Source organism: Schistocerca nitens, chromosome 9 (assembly GCF_023898315.1).
Source record: "Schistocerca nitens isolate TAMUIC-IGC-003100 chromosome 9, iqSchNite1.1, whole genome shotgun sequence".
NCBI lineage: Eukaryota > Metazoa > Arthropoda > Insecta > Orthoptera > Acrididae > Schistocerca > Schistocerca nitens.
In genome coordinates this window covers 468,217,912-468,238,296 of record NC_064622.1, presented here as the reverse complement: position 1 = coordinate 468,238,296, position 20,385 = coordinate 468,217,912, and the positions used below count along the sequence as shown (strand labels likewise).

The 20,385-nt window shown below is 42.1% G+C and overlaps 1 protein-coding gene across 1 annotated transcript in view; it reads left to right on the top strand.

Annotated features, from left to right (window-relative positions):
- Positions 1-19,304, top strand: part of LOC126204346 (blood vessel epicardial substance-like) — an 86,122-nt gene extending 66,818 nt beyond the window's left edge. Inside the window, exons 7-8 of the mRNA XM_049938724.1 lie at positions 3,562-3,792; positions 19,228-19,304. Coding sequence (XP_049794681.1) covers positions 3,562-3,792; positions 19,228-19,304 — 308 coding nt within the window. The remainder of the gene's footprint in view (positions 1-3,561; positions 3,793-19,227) is intronic.
- Positions 19,305-20,385: the final 1,081 nt, after the last annotated feature.

Genomic DNA, 20,385 nt, shown 5'->3' with positions numbered 1-20,385 from the left:
ATAAGAAAATAGCGCTTAAATAAGTCCACTTACGAATGAAATGTAATTTGCTGAAACTTTAGACTACAATCAGAACAATTAGTTCACCCGTAAGCGACGCAAGCCAGCATTTTAAATGAAGACACTTCACGACTACACGGAATCAAACCACCAGAAGCGAATGTTTTGGGGCAGCTAACATGGCGGATCTTCACTTCGGTCGGCTTCAAGTTTGTGACGTCATGACAACTCCTCTTATTTTTAGCTGCACGGTTGCCAGTCTAGTAATGGTGTGCCTGTGGTCTGTGGACGTGACGCACGGTTTATATGTGATCTGTGGTCTAACAAGGGAACCTCCTCATCGCACCCACCTCAGATTTAGTTATAAATTGGCACAGTGGATAGGCCTTGAAAAACCGAACACAGATCAATCGAGATAACAGGAAGAAGTTGTGTGGAACTATGAAAAAATAAGCAAAATATAGTAACTGAGTAGTCCATGCGCAACATAGCCAACATCAAGGAGCATGTGAGCTCAGGAGCGCCGTGGTCCCGTGGTTGGAGTGGGCATCTGCGGAACGAGAGGTCTCATGTTCAAGTCTTCCCTCGACTGAAAATTATAACTTTTTATTTTGAGACAATTATCAAAGTTCAGGCACTCACACATAATCAACTTCACTCTCCAAAATTCCAGAACATGTTCAGATTTGCTTGCAGATGTGCAGGATTTGACGGTCTACACACGGAAAAATTTGAAAACGTTAAAAACATATGTTTTGACAGAGAACAGGGAAAACTGTGCGACTATGAAACTGTTGCATTCATTTGTTGCTGTTTATGTGACAAACTCTTATGTTTTCATCACTTTTTTCGGAGTGATTATCACATCCACAAGAAAACCTAAATTAGGCAACGCAGAAGAATCTTTTTTGCCCATTCGCCAAGTGTACAAGTTAGGCGGGTCGACAACATACTCCTGTCATGTGACGCACATGCCGTCACCAGTGTCGTATAGAATATATCAGACGTGTTTTCCTGTGGAGGAATCGGTTGACCTATGACCTTACGATCGAATGCTTTCGGTTCTCATTGGAGAGGCACGTCCTTTCGTCTACTAATCGCACGGTTTTGCGGTGCGGTCGCGAAACACAGACACTAAACTTATTACAGTGAATAGAGACGTCAATGAACGAACGGACAGATCATAACTTTGGGAAAATAAAATTTTCACTCGAGGGAAGTCTTGAACAGCTGCTCACGCTAACTACGGGAGCTCCGGAGCTGACATAATCCTCGATGTTGCCTATCTTGCGTATGGACTACTCACAAGGGAACCTCCCCCATCGCACCCCCCTCGGATTTAGTTATAAGTTGGCACAGTGGAGAGGCCTTGAAAAACTGAATCCAGATAAATCGAGAAAACAGGAAGAAGTTGTGTGGAACTATGGAAAAATAAGCAAAATATACAGTCAATGTGCAGCATAGGCAACATCAAGGACAATATGAGCTCAAGAGCGCCGTGGTCCCGTGGTGAGCGTGAGCGGCTGCGGAACGAGAGGTCGTTGGTTCAAATCGTACATCGAGGAGTTTAATTTTTTATTTTCAGACAATTATTATCTGTCCGTCCGTCCGATGCGAGGTAGTATGGGGACGCCACACCTAAACAAACATCGAAACACACGACGTCAGTCGACTACAGCGCACGGAAGAGAGAGTATTCCTGCTAACGAGGCTCCCTGGCTGGCAGTTGACTGTTCGCTACTTTGGACGAGAGTGCATTAAATACGTGAGATGTATACTATGGGCAATATGAATCCAGCAAATATAGCTCGCGACTTCAATAAGAATCGCACGGTTTTGCGTTGCGGTCGCAAAACACAGGCGCTAAACTTATTACATTGAACAGAGACGTCAGTGAACGAACGGACAGATCATAACTTTGCGAAAATAAAGCAAGTAAAATTTTCGGTCGAGGGACGACTTGAACCAACGACCTCTAGTTGCACAACGGCCCACGCTAACCACGGGACCACGGCGCTCCTAAAGCCGTCGGCACACGGGCCGTGCTGTCGAACGTTAACGTTGAGCGTGTCAAGTTCAACGTGCTGCTGAACGCTCAGGAACGATGCGACTTGCGCATACAGTACGTGGGCCCCAACGTGGTATACGCGATCGCACCGCACTCCAGCGGCACTTGAGGGATGCTTGTAGTTCGTAAATCACACTGTTTACTCAACGGGCGCGCGTAAAATTCCCACGTTAGCTCTATTAAAACGCACATTTCCTCCATTGTCCACGAAAAGGAAAGTACCATGTCCAATCAATAAGGACACAGGTTTATAAAAGTTCCATTACAAACAGTGCGGTACAAATTTGGAATACTTCTCCGCATAAGATAAACATTATTTCATCATTCCCACATTTTAGTAAAACCCCAAGGTCAGTCATACTTGATCAGTGTTCCTACCCAGTAGCAGAATCTTTGCATCGTGTGAATTACGAAGTGAAACAGAAAAAAGAACAAAATATCTTTATACAAGTAGCGCAAGCTGTCCTGTAGATTAAGCCAATCGAACAAATTCACCCCTCAAAAAAAGGTGAACTTATATTTACATAACATCAAATATTATAGTACATACTTACATTAAACTAATAACGAAGTATCAGAACCGAATAAAAACGCGAATGTTAGGAAAAAAATTTGGAAGTGGTAAGACACGAACCACCGCCCCATGAAAATAAATATCCATGGGCGGTGACGCTAGTCCCTACGCTACAACAAGAACGTTTTCCAGATTCCTAATCATAGTGTCTTAGCTCGTGCAGAAAACCTTAATCGTAGATATGTTACTATCTGAAGTTTAATTATAACAAATTATACCAAGAACATTGCGTTTTGGGTAGATCTTCAGTGTGTCGCTGGCTTCAAATAGCCTACTCTCATAATACGCAAGTTACAATAATTCTTTTGCCACGAATATGATGTTTCTCATTATTTTATTGGAACGAATCACACAGTTAACAACGGGTTTTTTTAGTGATTCTTAATTTGCTGGTGCTCAGAAACGGCATATATACATATAGGCTTGAAATGAATGCCAAAATTGCGCCTCACAACTCTGTACTGAAGGGAGACGGCGTGCGTCTGACGTAGGTGCCGTTGTGCCATCTCATTGGTCAACGCTCAGACGCACGCTCAGAATATCTGACATGCCAGATATTGCTCTGCACGTTCGGAAAGACTCCCGAACGGGCTATTCCACGCTATGACGTCAGAAACTCGGCACGCTCAACGTTCGGATGCACGGTCCGTGTGCCGACAGCTTAAGCTCACGCTCTCCTTGATGTTGCGTATCTTGCACATGGACTACTCAGTTTGTATATTTTGCTTACTTTTTTCATAGTTCCACACAACTTCTTCTTGTTTTCTCGATTGATCTGTGTTCAGTTTTTCGAGGCCTATCCACTGTGCCAACTTATAACTAAATCTGAGGAGGGTGCGACGGGGAGGTTCCCTTGTAAGGAACTCGGAACGGGGTGAGAGAGAGAGCGCGCGGGGTGACGGGCGTCGCGTGTGCGCAGGCAAGGACATCACGCAGAAGCTGTACGCGCTGAACGAGCAGCTGAACGCGGCGAGCGCCGCCGAGGCGGAGGCCCGGCAGGGCGCGTTGCGGGCGTCGCGCGCCGCCGACCACTGGCGCCGCGCCATGGCGCGCTCGCTCAGCGTCGACGCCGTGCACACCGGCGCCAGGGGCCACGTGCGCTCGCTAGCCTGGCAGCAGCGCCGCGCGTCCTCCAACTCGGGCTCCGACCGTGAGTACAGACATCCAAATACTCGTGTTCCTCACAAAATACATCCATATGTAGTCCCCGATATATCGATATCACCTGCCATTTTCACTTTAAATTAAAGTTTATTTCGTCATTGTCAGTAAATATTTGAAATTGTTCTTTTAGAATTGTTGCAGAACATAATTTTACTTTCAGTGTGTCAAGGAGTCTCACGTCCAGTCTTTCACTATGTGGAGCGAGTGTAGGTGGCACAAACAGGAAGTACGATTTGCTCCTGAGGGAGTCGCGGTGTGAATGGAATAACAGTATTTTCGGTGTGAAGAAGTAGCATACCAGTTCCGTTAAAAACAATTTTTATCGCAACTAGTGTGCTGTTTCTTCTCATCGACATTCTTCAAAAACAGTCGCTCAAAATGATGAAGATAAATGTGAGTGACAACATTGCTCTTTGCAGTGGGCAGAGACGTGTGAGGGGAAATGCTGACGTGATTGGTGCTCGGCACAACCAACAGAAACTGCAACGCTCAGCTTCATCACGCAGTTTTGACACTAAAACTGCTAGCTCGCTGGCGTTTGCAGAAATGAAAAAAACGTGCGAGCCGACGTGGTTTCCCGGGTAATGTGACGAAGCCGAACGACGGATCCATGGGACACTTTTATTGTGCCACTCACATGCAGCTGGCATTTTTTGAAAAGTAGTTGTCGGTAAGCGTGAACGTGCATCGTTTTCCTTTCGATTCTAGCGATATGGCACATAAGAATGATGCTAGCTTATTGATGTACAGAATATCTAGTAATAAATAACTTCTCAAATACACGGCTGTAAAACTAGCAGTATATTTATAATGTGCAGCCGACATTTTTAAAGAGCGTTACGGCAATACTTTTTCGCCGATAACCCGATTTATCGATATCTTTTATCGATAAATCCGGTTGCTACAACGATATTCCTAAATATCGATAATTCGGCCTCCCAATATTTTCAGAAAGATTAACCGTCCTAGTTGCAATACGCACTCTGAAACTTTCCCCGATGAAGTGTTGTATGCCTCACGGTGTTCCTGATCTACATAAACGATCGTGGAGACAATCTGAGCAACCCTCTTACACTGTTTGCAGGTGATCCTGTCATTTACTGTCTTGTAAAGCTATCAGATGATCAGAACAAATTGCGACAAGATACTTGTATGGTCCAATACGTGTTGTTGAGTAAATCGTGAAAAGTGTGAAGTCATCCATATGACTAGTAAAAGGAATCCGCTAAAAATCATTTCTAGCGGTTGTTTCTGTAATTAACACAACAGGGGACACCACAGACCAAAAAAACAGACGGACAGATCTAGTACGATGTTGCCCATACGGTGTTCGATAATTCCTTTTACAAATTTCTAGCATCTGTAGTGAGGAGTCACTACATAATATTCTGAGCACGAACCCAAGTCCGGAAACAGACCGTCTCCGTTCTACGACGATTTCAGTTCAGACGTTAACATGTCCACATCTGCTGAGGGAAAGAGAAAAGCCTCAGAGTTGTTTGTCCTGGTATCCAGTCAGCTTGACAACTTGATGTTCCACTGAGTCTCCGTGAGAAAATGTGGTTTCAGCGTCATGGTGCACGATCTCAGTTCTCACGTGTGCTTCGAAGACATCTCTACAGACGATATGGCTAAAGATGAATAGGCTGGAGTGGTCAACCAGTGATCGCCGCGACCACAGGATGTAATTCCTGTGGACTACTCCTTGTGTGCTCGTATGCAAAGTTTAATTTACGAGACTCCAGAAGTGCCGGAGGAAGATCTGCTGGCACGAGTTCTGGCCGCTGCACTAGAAAGTGAAGAGAATCCACGTCCGATGCAGAGTGTGTACTAGAATATGCTTCACACGTATACTGTCTGTTAACAACATTGGTGCCCCCACACCGAGCCATTGTAATGCATCCGTACTGTTCTCTAGTACAGTATGCAGGTTTTTTTGTTTTGTTTTGGAATAATGTAAACACGTGATGTTTAAGCGTTAATACAAACAAATGTACTTAACTGATAAATGGATGTTTCGTCATGTTTCCTTTGGAATTGTTACCCAGTAACGGTACTGTTTTCCCCCATGAACTATGGACCTTGCCGTTGGTGGGGAGACTTGCGCGCCTCAGCGATACAGATGGCCGTACCGTAGGTGCAACCACAACGGAGGGGTATCTGTTGAGAGGCCAGACAAACATGTGGTTCCTGAAGAGGGGCAGCAGCCTTTTCAGTAGCTGCAGGGGAAACAGTCTGGATGATTGACTGATCTGGCCTTGTAACATTAACCAAAACGGCCTTGCTGTGCTGGTACTGCGAACGGCTGAAAGCAAGGGGAAACTACAGCCGTAATTTTTCCCGAGGGCATGCAGCTTTACCGTATGATTAAATGATGATGGCGTCCTCTTGGGTAAAATATTCCGGAGGTAAAATAGTCCCCCATTCGGATCTCCGGGCGGGGACTACTCAAGAGGACGTCGTTATCAGGAGAAAGAAAACTGGCATTCTACGGATCGGAGAGTGGAATGTAGATCCCTTAAAAAGGGAAATGGATAGGTTAAAGTTAGATATAGTGGGAATTAGTGAAGTTCGGTGGCAGGAGGAACAAGACTTTTGGTCAGGTGATTACAGGGTTATAAATACAAAATCAATTAGGGGTAATGCAGGAGTAGGTTTAATAATGAATAAAAAAAATAGGAGTGCGGGTTAGCTACTACAAACAGCATAGTGAACGCATTATTGTGGCCAAGATAGACACAAAGCCCATGCCTACTACAGTAGTACAAGTTTATATGCCAACTAGCTCTGCAGATGATGAAGAAATTGATGAAATGTATGACGAGTTGAAAGAAATTATTCAGGTAGTGAAGGGAGACGAAAATTTAATAGTCATGGGTGACTGGAATTCGTCAGTAGGAAAAGGGAGAGAAGGAAACATAGTAGGTGAATATGGATTGGGGAGAAGAAATGAAAGAGGAAGCCGCCTTGTAGAATTTTGCACAGAGCATAACTTAATCATAGCTAACACTTGGTTCAAGAATCATAAACAAAGGTTGTATACCTGGAAGAATCCTGGAGATACCAAAAGGTATCAGATAGATTATATAATGGTAAGACAGAGATTTAGGAACCAGGTTTTAAATTGTAAGACATTTCCAGGGGCAGATATGGATTCTGACCACAATCTCTTGGTTATGAACTGCAGATTGAAACTGAAGAAACTGCAAAAAGGTGGGAATTTAAGGAGATGGGACCTGGATAAACTGAAAGAACCAGAGGTTGTAGAGAGTTTCAGAGAGAGCATAAGGGAACAATTGACAGGAATGGGGGAAAGAAATACAGTAGAAGAAGAATGGGTAGCTCTGAGGGATGAAGTAGTGAAGGCAGCAGAGGATCAAGTAGGTAAAAAGACGAGGGCTAATAGAAATCCTTGGGTAACAGAAGAAATATTAAATTTAATTGATGAAAGGAGAAAATATAAAAATGCAGTAAATGAAGCAGGCAAAAAGGAATACAAACGTCTCAAAAATGAGATTGACAGGAAGTGCAAAATGGCTAAGCAGGGATGGCTAGAGGACAAATGTAAGGATGTAGAGGCTTGTCTCACTAGGGGTAAGATAGATACTGCCTACAGGAAAATTAAAGAGACCTTTGGAGAGAAGAGAACCACTTGTATGAATATCAAGAGCTCAGATGGCAACCCAATTCTAAGCAAAGAAGGGAAGGCAGAAAGGTGGAAGGAGTATATAGAGGGTTTATACAAGGGCGATGTACTTGAGGACAATATTATGGAAATGGAAGAGGATGTAGATGAAGATGAAATGGGAGATACGATACTGCGTGAAGAGTTTGACAGAGCACTGAAAGACCTGAGTCGAAACAAGGCCCCGGGAGTAGACAACATTCCATTAGAACAACTGATGGCCTTGGGAGAGCCAGTCATGACAAAACTCTACCATCTGGTGAGCAAGATGTATGAGACAGGCGAAATACCCACAGACTTCAAGAAGAATATAATAATTCCAATCCCAAAGAAAGCAGGTGTTGACAGATGTGAAAATTACCGAACTATCAGTTTAATAAGTCACAGCTGCAAAATACTAACACGAATTCTTTACAGACGAAAGGAAAAACTGGTAGAAGCCGACCTCGGGGAACATCAGTTTGGATTCCGTAGAAATGTTGGAACACGTGAGGCAATACTAACCTTACGACTTATCTTAGAAGAAAGATTAAGAAAAGGCAAACCTACGTTTCTAGCATTTGTAGACTTAGAGAAAGCTTTTGACGACGTTAACTGGAATACTCTCTTTCAAATTCTGAAGGTGGCAGGGGTAAAATACAAGGAGCGAAAGGCTATTTACAATTTGTACAGATACCAAATGGCAGTTATAAGAGTCGAGGGGCATGAAAGGGAAGCAGTGGTTGGGAAAGGAGTGAGACAGGGTTGTAGCCTCTCCCCGATGTTATTCAATCTGTACATTGAGCAAGCAGTAAAGGAAACAAAAGAAAAATTCGGAGTAGGTATTAAAATTCATGGAGAAGTAAAAACTTTGAGGTTCGCCTATGACATTGTAATTCTGTCAGAGACAGCAAAGGACTTGGAAGAGCAGTTGAACGGAATGGACAGTGTCTTGAAAGGAGGATATAAGATGAACATCAACAAAAGCAAAACGAGGATAATGGAATGTAGTCAAATTAAATCGGGTGATGCTGAGGGGATTCGATTAGGAAATGAGACACTTAAAGTAGTAAAGGAGTTTTACTATTTAGGGAGTAAAATAACTGATGATGGTCGAAGTAGAGAGGATATAAAATGTAGACTGGCAATGGCAAGGAAATCGTTTCTGAAGAAGAGAAATTTGTTAACATCGAGTATAGATTTAAGTGTCAGGAAGTCGTTTCTGAAAGTATTTGTATGGAGTGTAGCCATGTATGGAAGTGAAACATGGACGATAACCAGTTTGGACAAGAAGAGAATAGAAGCTTTCGAAATGTGGTGCTACAGAAGAATGCTGAAGATTGCCAGCATTGGCTGTCTTAAATTTAGCCGCTTTCTGATTAACACATTTTACCTGTTTCAAAAAGTGTCTTGTCTCGTCTAGAAGAACGCGTAAATTGGAAGGAAGGTCAGCGTTGGCCGTAATATTGATGGTTTATTGACAGCAAAATCGATTTTAAATCACATAGTGATCATCTTCAGTGCTGTTGTGTACAAATTAAACGCATAGGCACTGGTGTCAATTTATTATCAGTAACCAAAGCTATGAAACGATCACAACTTGACACCAGTGCCTGTGAGTTTAATTTGTACACCACAGCGCTGAAGATGATCAGTAGGTGATTGAAAATCGATTTTGATGTCAATAAACCATCAATATTACGGCCAACGCTGACATTCCTTCTAATTTTACGTATATGGTCGTTGTGCACACAGCACTCTATGGAGTCGCCAATCAATAGAACGCCTAAATATCTACAAACAGTGCGGTGTTTCACGGACATTCCGTCAAGTGTGAAGGAAGGATTGATGGCGAGAGAAAGTCTTCCATTGAGAGGTATGTATGTGGATTGATGAGCAGCTATAGACAGTTTGTTGCTCTTGCACCGGTGCTGCATCTGAGCAAGCACATCAATCGCCTTTTTCTCAGTTCTCGCCCTGGAGTCTGCATACACAACTACTAGGATGCCATTTGCGTATGTGACAATACCTTCAATAGCATCTAACCCCTTCAACAGGTGTAACAGGGGTTCGATACAAATATCCCAGTACAGTGGACCACTTATGGAGCGTTGAAGCCGCTTTCTGAATAACACATTTTACCTTGCCCTGCCCTACAAGCCACTGGACGTTATGTCCACTGCAGTAATCTACATAGCTCTTATACAGGCATTTGGGGACCATGTGATCTCGAAAGCGTGCGAACATCTCAGACCACCAAAGATTGTCGAATGCGCCTGCGATGTCAATCATAAGCGCGAGTGAATACTTCGTTGTCTAATTTTCTATAATCTGAAGACATCTATTAACCGCAACGTTTATAGACATCACTTTTCTGAATCCACATTGACTCTGAGACGCAACAGCTCCCTGTGTGCGTGCAATCAATCGCAGGGCAGACGTTTCTGAACTTTGGCCAATAGTTCTATAGCTTTTCGATGGTGCAGGATCTTTATCCTTTCCCTTTCTAATCATTTCCGCTCTAGCTGCTTTCCAAATCGCCGGGAGAGTCTTGTACCGTAAGGAATCAAGGCAGAGGATGTTATAATGGGTGGGCAGTATCCTCTTTCTACAATACAAATGCACACGTGGATTAATACGGTTCTTTATTTACATGACCAGGAAGCTGTGGTACAAGCTCATTAGTAATAGTCCTCTTGCAGACTGATGTAAACAACAGTTAGTTACCTTGCTGTTAAAAAATTTAGTCTCACTGCTAATCACGCTACAGTCACTAATCAGGTCACTATGTACTGTCATAGCTTTTGTCAGACTAATCCCACTCTGCGAGTATGCTGACAGACGCCAAACTGGATGAGTGGGTCAGTAAGTGAATGAGTGAGACCCTCCGGTCAGTGGCTGCGGCCTAAACACATGCTGCCAAGATGCCATTGGTGGGGTGTTGCTTGTCAGTGTGTCCCTGGCCTCTCTCGAGACAGGCGCTTCATCTTTGCCAATCGGTGTGCTGGCAGCAGCTTACGTCATCACATGCAATGCCTACTTTGGTAATGCTGTCCAATATGGACTATTACTCCACCTACCATCTCCGCAACCTCTGGATTTAGACCATCAGGACCAGGTGCCTTTCAAGTATTCCGACTGGAAATTGCAACAGCAAGTTCTTCTTGAGTGAAAGGTATTACCAATGTCTGACTGTTGTATTTGTTATGTAGTTCACTTCTCAGTTTTGCATGTATTTCAATACCTGTGTCTGTCTTATCATCAGCAGCCGGCCGCTGTGGCCGAGCGGTTAGGCGCTTCAGTACGGAACCATGCTGCTGCTACTGTCACAGGCTCGAATCCTGCCTCGGGCATGGAGATGTGTGATGTCCTTAGGTTAGTTAGCTTTAAGTAGTTCTTACTCTAGGGGACTGATGACCTCAGATGTTAAGTCCCATAGTGCTTAGAGCAGTTTAAAACATTTTTGTTGTCAGATATTCTGCTGACTCCTTCTAACTAATCGTCATTGAGCCATCTTCCTTACTAATTGTGGATATGATAATATATCTCTTAACCTTTTCAGTGAGTAATTTATACAGTCTTACCCATGTGTCAAGTTTCACTTGCCTTTTCAAAAATTTCTCCCATTGTATTCTTTTAGTTCCCTGAAGCAATGTTTTGTAGTACATCTTAACTACCCCATATTCAGCAGTGCGCTCTGATTGCCCTAGGGCACATTGATAAGCTCTACTTCTCGATCTTATCATTCACCTCAGAGCAGAAAGTTCTGGACTCCAAGGGACTGTAGCCTGACTTGTAGTGGCAACATGACCGTTTCGGCTACCTCTCGGCACACACTCTCTTAAATCAGATTTTGCACAATTCATCATTTTGTCCATAATTTTTAGTATTTGATTATTATTGTGTCTTTTAACCTGTAGTAAGACGAGTGGCACAGCAGGCAGAGTGGCGAACAGGGCGAGACATTAGAAGGCTCAGAAATATATTCTGAGGAATATAAATGTCCTATGACTTTTCCAAGAGTTCAGTTAGTGGCTGCACACCCAAGTCTACATTTACCGGAAGCGATTCCATTGAAAATGCTGCAATGTAGGTAACAAAGCCATCCCAATCTGCTTTCCTGGTGTCTAACCCAATCCTGCCTTCCTCTGCCTGTCTCCATGTGTTATTTCCCCGTTCGACGACAATAGCCTTTAGGTACTGGATCACTTGCCAACTATTAAGCTTAGCTGCTGCCATGTGGTTTGCTAAACTGACATCTGCACTGAAGTGCCAAAGGAACTGGTATAGGCATGCATATTCAAATTAGGAGATACGTACACAAGCAGGATATGGTGCTACTGTCGGCAACGCCTATATAAGACCACAAGTGTCTGGCGCAGTTGTGAGATTGCTTACTACTGCTACAATGGCAGGTTATCAAGATTCAAGTGATTTAGAACGTGGTGTTATAGACAGCGCACGAGCGATGCGACACAGCACCTCCGAGGTAGTGATGAAGTGGGGATTTTGCCGTATGACCATTTCATGAGTGTGCCACGAATATCAGGAATCCGATAAAACATCAAATCTCCGACATTGCTGCGGCCGGAAAAGGATCCTGCAAGAAAGGGACCAACGACGACTGAAAATAATCGTTCAGAGTGAGAGAAGTGCAATCCCTCCGCAAATTGCTGTACATTTCAATGCTGGGCCATCAACAAGTGTCAACATGCGAACCATTCAATGAAACATCATTGATATGGCTTTCTGAGCCGACGGCCCACTCGTGAACCCTTGCTGACTGCACGACACAAAGCTTTATGCCTTGCCTGGGCCTGTCAACACTGATGTTGACTGGAAACATGTTGCCTGGTCGGACGAGTCTCGTTTCAAATTGTGTCGAGCAGATGGACGTGTACAGGTATGGAGATAACCTCATGAATCCACGGACCCTGCATGTCAGCAGGGGACTGTACAAGCTGTTGGTGGCACTGTAATGGTGTGAGGCGTGTGCAGTTGGAGTGACATAGAACCCCTGATACGTCTACTCTGACAGGTGATACATACGTAAGCATCCTGTCTGATCACCTGCATCCATTCATGTGCATTCCGACAGACTTGGACAATTCCAGCAGGACATTGCGACACCCCACACATCCATAATTATTACAGACTGGCTTCAGGAAGACTCTTCTGAGTTTTAACGCTTCCGCTGGCCACCAAACTCTCCACACATGAACGTTATTGAGCATATCTGGCATGTCTTGAAACGTCCTGTTCAAAAGTTATCTCCACCCTCTCGTACTCTTACAGATCTATGGACAGCCATTAGTTGAGTCCATGCCATGTCATGTTGCAGCACTTAAGCGTGCTTTCAGGGGCCCTATACAAAAATATTAGGCAGGTGTGTCGATTTCTTTGGCTCTTCATTGTGCGGTAGTGGCTACACCTGCCCATTCATCGAATGTACTCAGCTGACCTAGATTTAAGACAATGAGATCTAATTTCGGTTCTGAGTCTTCTAATGTCTCGCCTTGTTCATCAATCTGCCTGCTGTGCCACTCGTTACTACAGGTTAAGACACAATAATAATAAAATATTAAAAATTATGGACAAAATGATGAATTGTCCAAAATCTGATTTAAGAGAGTGTGTGCCGAGAGATAGCCGAAATAGTAACAGTCATGTTGCCACTACTTCTAATAGTGTCGAAACCAGGTTAATTAAGCCTAAAAATAGTGACCAAGGGCTCATTTCTTGCAATTGTAACAGTCATCAGAATTGACGAGACCGGCAGGGGCGGCCGAGATTGATTTTACAGGAACATTTGGTGTACAAGTTATCGCATCGGGTCAGAATGATTACCAATTAGCAAAAGTAAATTGATTACTGACCATGCGTTACTGTGTTGTGCGATCAGTGTCAGCCACCAGTGTAACCAGCCTGCACATTTGTGCATGATGGCGACGGCTCACTCACGGACGATTGTCATGAACTTGCACCTACTAGAAACTGGCTTTGAACGGGCTGTTGAGAGCGTCTCCCATCACTTTTGTGTCGCAACACCCATCGACACTGTCTAGCTCCACCAACAGGAAGAGGAGCACCGTGTACAACCTATAAGGTGCGCCTCCTGCGCATATGTTCCGGCCCATGAAGGCAGTGTCGGCACTCTCGCAGGTGGGACAACTGAAATAGCGGGTCTTACGCAAAAAGTGCAATCGGATTGTGTGTCCCTCCACTGCTGGCAAAGAAGAACTGAAATTCGAACTAACGGCTACTTTAGCCTTCTAGTAGTACGCCATATTGTACCAATTCAATAATAGTTAAAGGACATCATGGAAACCTATAACCTCTTCATCAGCCAGCAGTCATGCTCTTAGGCAACCCTATGGAGGTCCCTAATAGCCAAGGAAAATTCACTTGATATGATTTAAATGACAATTAAGAAACACAATTTGGTAACTACTGGACCAATAAGCCTGTGACTTGTATCAGTCGCCTCGTAATCTAAAGACAAAGCTGTAATTGTTATCAAAAATGTTGATTACATTTTGTTGAGCCACTCTCCCTTTGTCAGAGACTACTTTGTCTCCACTTCCCCTTAGCTAGGTAGCACAATATATCAGCTCTACGAGTTCCATGAGATTTATTCACCTAGGAAAAGCATTCGATAATGGAAAATGGTGCAAGCTCTTAGTAGTGCGGCGATGTGGGCTCTGGTCCAAAAATAGCTGATCTCAGCACTTTTTGGTGTCAGCATTCCAGGAACCAATGATATCAGCACATTCTGATGCCAGCAGTACAGGAACTGCACTTGCAGTGCTGAGGCAATTGTTATATTCAAAGTCACAGACCTCCACTCCCTCCCTTCTTCTGTTCTGTGCTCGGCCAATCATGAAACATTGACTTCATGATACTTTCAGCGAATCACCAGGGGTCTCCAGTATTCTTGGACTATTTACTCTCTGACCTAGGTCTGTGCTCTGTAGCGAAAGGATCAGAGAGTGGGTATCTGTAAAAATAAATTAATTTTAGCATTATTCCAGATATGGGAGATTCATCATTTGTGATCTGTAAGTTGTGGTTAGAAGAGAGTTACCCTACCTGCAGGTAAGTTTACTAGATTTTTATATTTCTTCAGAAAAAGTGTTCCCATTTCACAAAAAAATACAGGATGTTGTTGATACACTTGTTGACTATTTTTTCACATAACTGCAGTGTCATTCAGTGTAAGTGGTGAGGCGTGGCATAGGCTTCTTTATGCTCTCCTCGAAGAACACACCTGCCAGCACCTTCCCCCACTTCATAACTCTTACTGCACGTGGTTGTCAGTTGAAAACAAAATTTCACTCATGTACACTTTCAGGGAGATGAAAATATGACAAGCTGAAGGCTCAAGTCAGTAGACTTGGGGTGGTTCATAACATATTATATAACCAAAACAATCCAAACCACCTTGGTGACTTAAGGCTATGTGATGACAGGCACTGTCGTCCAACAGGCACACACCTCTTGTCAGTATTCCACTCCTTTTGCTTCACATGCTCCTTTTCAGTTTTTTAGGACATTACCATACCGCTGTGCATTGATATTCTCTCCATGAGGTAGAAATTCGAACAAAATTATGCCTTTTCGATTCCAAAGCACTGATAATATGATCTTTTTTTGCTAGAAAGCAAAGTTCTGAATATCTTTGTAGATGGGGAATAGGTGTGACACCATTCTCGTGCCTGTCTTGTTGTCTCAGGCATGTAGAGAGCCACCCATGTTTCATTTCCAGTCATAATAGTCGTGAGAAAACCCTGATATTCCAGTTCAAGTTGCTCACGAAACGCGCAGGTGATACTGACTCGATTTTTCTTATGCTGCTCTGTCAGCTGCTTTGGGACCCATCTTACACACAGCTTGTGGTGCCCCAGCTTTCCTGCGAGCGTCTCGTATAAGAGATTTCTGGATAATTGTGGACTATACCACTTAAACATACTCGTTCTGTTCATAACACTTTCGCTGTAAACCGTTTTGATTCGCAGAAAAATTTCAGTCGATGTTGTTCCTTCTGTGAGTAATAAGGGGATCACAGCTTGTAATGCACTGTGACAGTATAAATTAATGACGTTATATCACATTCTGTAACATGGTAGTACATATTAATGCAAGATACTTTAACATTATAATTTAACGACCTCAGAGTAAGTTCTGTAAAAATATTAGCCCCCTACGCTAACTGTGTGTGACACGGTGCTATCCCACTTAAAAATGGTAATCAGTATTGCCATAATTGGATACTCCATTGTAGAAAGCTACAAAGTGCCAAATTCATGAACTGAAGTTATTACAAACAAACTGTCTGTAGTGCAGTGTTTTAATTATTTACTCCTCAAACTTTTCCACGTTACAAATGGGAGTGTCTTATTATATTTACTCCTCAAACTCTTCCATGTTACAAATGGGAGTGTATTATCATATATTAATGGTGGTTTCATGACACAGTTGGAATTGTTTTATGCTGAAGGCAATTAAAATAGAAACATTTATGAAAGGTGAAAAACACAAACAAATTACTGTAAGTGCTACCTTCTTAGTCAAATAGTTCAAATGGCACAGAGCACTATGGGACTTAACATCTGAGGTCATCAGTCCCCTAGAACTTAGAACAACTTAAACCTAACTAACCTAAGGACATCACACGCACCCATGCCCGAGGCAGGATTCGAACCTGCGACCATAGCGGTCGCGCGTTTACACTCTGAAGCGCCTAGAACCGCTTGGCCACACTGGATGGCTGTTCTTAGTCACTTTTATCACAGATCCGCATATAATATACTTTGTGCTCATTCTTTTCCAAGTAAGGTATCATAGCCTTTAAAGATTTCTTCTTTTCACGTGTAATTGAATGGGTTGAGGAAATAGATTCAAAGGTAGCAGATTGAATGTTTCTTGCATGTTTCACTTTTTTGAGCATTTTCACCTTACAGATCCTTTCCAAGTTGATGTAACATTATCTTATTACTACATGTGTTACATCTTTTGAATCATATGTGATACTGACAATTTTTGAAATGTCCAGGTTTTTTGTAGAGAGTATGTCATCTAACAACCTTTGTTTCCTAGACCATTTTGCATAGGTCACTGGACACAAACACCTTCATCACCGACTTTCTTCTCTCTATCAAGGCAATCTCAGAGTCACAGGGTGCCCACTTACAAAAAACTGTTCTTCTGTTCGTGTGAACAATCCATTTGCCACCAAAAAAAGAAAATGAAATACCATCATTCAATTCTTGTTTTGCGCAGCACATTTTTCACTTCAAACAATAAGGTTTTTCTTCGTTGTTATCCTGGTGTTTAACACTTTCAGAATGCATGATGCGATTTCATTTTACCAGCGATACTCTCATCCCACATGCACATATAAGTCACCTACAGATACTGCCATGCTGTAACAAGATAACTGGCGGCGATAAAACATCTCGGAGAGCATTAGTGAGGGCGCAAACATAACCTGCTGCATATCAATCGATATGCAGCAAAGTGAAATAAACACAATTGAATGGCATATTGCACCATTCATCAGGCAACATAGCACCATTGCCATCTAGTGGTGGCAAATGTAACCACTTGGAATTCTCAGTGGACGTAGCACGTTTCATATGTAATCCTCCTCGGTATCCTGCATCTTTCAAACCACTTATCACATTTTTCATTTCTACGGTTAAGTATCCAATTAATGGGAGCCTTCAAGTTTCTTATCACACAATTGGTAATTTGCTATAACTGAGGCTGATTTTTACACAAATACCCATTCTATGAGACTGTAAGCATTCTTATAAGGAAACACATCTTGCATTGCCTCCAATCACCCTTCCATGCACATTTAGATTAGATATTCGAAAGCTGAGCACACTGCAGAAAGACTGAGCTGCTGGCACCTGTCTGTTAGAGTATGATATTGTAGAGTATTTGTTTGGGATAATATGACATACACACACTGACTAGGGAGCAGAAAGCGTGTAATTGCCTTTTTGCCAGCCTCAGCCTGTACTGGGAAATGCTCACATGCATTTCTATCAAGTCACTGATTGCTTAAGTGTTGACTTGCTGATTATTACTTTTTACAAGTCTGCATGTTGTCAGGACACTCCAGTATGAAATAGTATATAGGCCTTCGGCCTACCGGTCGAATCGGGTGCAGTACATAAACCAGCCAATGACTAGTAGGCTAATGTCGCTGTGCATGTGTCATATTAAATCAGCAGTAGAGACATATTTTTCAACATAATATCGTCAAATAAAGATATTACCGAAATATGATTAATTCCTATAAGCAATGATAAGTCTTAGGCAAAAGAACAAGTGTGTAGCACAGACTTAGACCACCCCATCTGATAGGTAAGTAACTAATGCAGACTATTATCTGGCTCTCTGTAGTATTAATTATTTAACAGTGATATCGAGACACTGTTGTATAAGATGTGGTATCACATCTTGCAGCGTATGGCTGGTCTTATTACAACATTTTCTCTCTCTCTCTCTCTCTCTCTCTCTCTCTCTCTCTCTCTCTGTGTGTGTGTGTGTGTGTGTGTGTGTGTGTGTGTGTGTGTGGTGTGTGTGTGTGTGTGTGTGTGTGTGTGTGTTAACTCCAATTTGTAGCAATAGTGTTTCTCCTACACATACGAGGAGAACATTAAATGGATAATATTTTTTTTAATATTGCACTACTGCAGCACAGCCACGCTGAAAATTACGTTTATATATCCACATTACATCAATTTCAAGTGTGTCCACATTGTTTTGTTCCACTGTCTTTATTAATCGCTTCACTGACACTTCATATTTACACATTGGTGACAGATAAGGAAAATATGTATGACAACACAGCAACTCCTGTTTCGTCAAACATGATGCTGTGAGTACTGTATGTGTTACCATATTGTACTGCTTCAGTCAAATGTCTAGCACCTGCCAGCTAGTGCCTCATTTATTACTCTTGCAAATCTCCTGGATATGACCATCTGTTAGACAGTATTGTCTTGTACTTGTACTTGTCTTGTACTTCTGTAGTCTTTTACATCAACAATGATAGTCATACCACACATTTACTGTCCATGTTGTTACAAAGAACACCAGCACAGTGGCTTGTCTGTGGCCGACATACGATGCCTTTTCCTTTTCTTTCAAATGCCTTGTATTGCAGGGTCAGCCCCATTTGATGCTATAGTCACACTGACCTCACACCATGTGACTTCCAGCTTTCTGTGCATGACTGGGAGATATCTGGCAATATGCTCCCACACTTTTGTTAATTTTCGCTGAGTTGATTATATATAATGTTATTTTATCTATCTTGTCCTCAAATTCTGCAATGCAGTTACTCATATGACATTTCATGCACAAAATGTTCACCACTAATCTTGTAATTAGATATTGGGACGTTCTATCTCTTTGTTTTAGGCATTATCTTACATTCATCCCCATTTAGAGAGAGCTGCCATTCATTACTATATATATATATATATATATATATATATATATATATATATATATATATATATATAATGTGTGTGTGTACCCCCTCTGTCAATACTAGGTATATATATATTCAGAAATAAAGTGTTATTTACATTCCACTTGCAGCAAAGTTGTCCAGTCCTATATTTCATGTGTCATTAGAGCAGTAAGAGCTCCGATAATGTCCCTTCTATGACTGTGTCATGGGAGACACAGGACAAATCAGCTGATATCTTAGTCATAGGTATGTACTATTTGTTACAGAAAGCTTAAACTCCCTTTTTTTGGGAGCCGCAGAGTCTCCTGAGACAAGCATGCCTGAATTTCTAGCATGTAATTGACTACTTAAACATGGACTCACTAAGTGCTATAGCAAGCTCCATCTTGCTAGTACTCGATATAAAATTGTGAATGGATATTAATATGAAATTCAGCAACAGTTTCCCTCAAATATAGGAATGAGTGATGCCCTTCTAGAGAGACGAAACTGCCATTTTCCCCTACGCATGAATCATATTGTATCAGCAATAGGCATATGGAAAACTTGCAATGACACTGAACTGCGGGAGAATGGTGATTCAAGATATGAATGCAGGTGTGTTTCAGTTCTGTACAGGCTTTAAGTAATGTATAATATTTGTCTTAACACAGATGTGCAACTGCTGTCCTTTATGTTAGGGACAGCGTTACTATTATTAATTCTTATATGAATATATGAAGGGCTTATTTCAATAGTGGTACAAGTCTACTTTTGTTGATTTTATGATACAGAGTCCTAAAGTTACATGAGCGCTGAAAAATCCTTAGTTGAGATATCAGAAATATTCAAGCATATGGCTTCTTGCTAGAGATGAACCTTTCTTACTGTTTATTTGGATCATTAATGTTAGAAGCACTATAATCAGACAAGTGGAGGTAATGGACTTGTACCACTATTGAAATAAGCCCTTCATATGAACTCTAAAGACTGAACATTTCAATACATCAGGCCATGGGCTCTTAACGGAATCAGTAAGATTATTACATGTGAGCAGTTATTAACCACACTTAGTATTGTTTCTAGTGTATGAAGATAAATATCAGTGTGCAACTAGCACTCCATCATAATTTTAAAATATTTATGTATATATTAAAACGCTTGTTCATGATGGAAAGCAGTAGATGTCATCAACATGCAAGCGAGTTTAGATTCTAATTGGTAGAGCAGATGTAGATTATCCTTCACATACAGCTTGTTAGATTAGAGCATGAACAAAATCTACTAGATTATCGAATGTAGTGTATGTCACAATGAAACTTATTCCAAGCATCTAGTTATTTGTAACACATTTCTTGACCCAGTTGCTTGATACTGGTAGAGAGTTTTCTCAGTGTGTCTACAAATCCATTAATGTAGAGTTATAATGTAGTTTCATGAGGCTA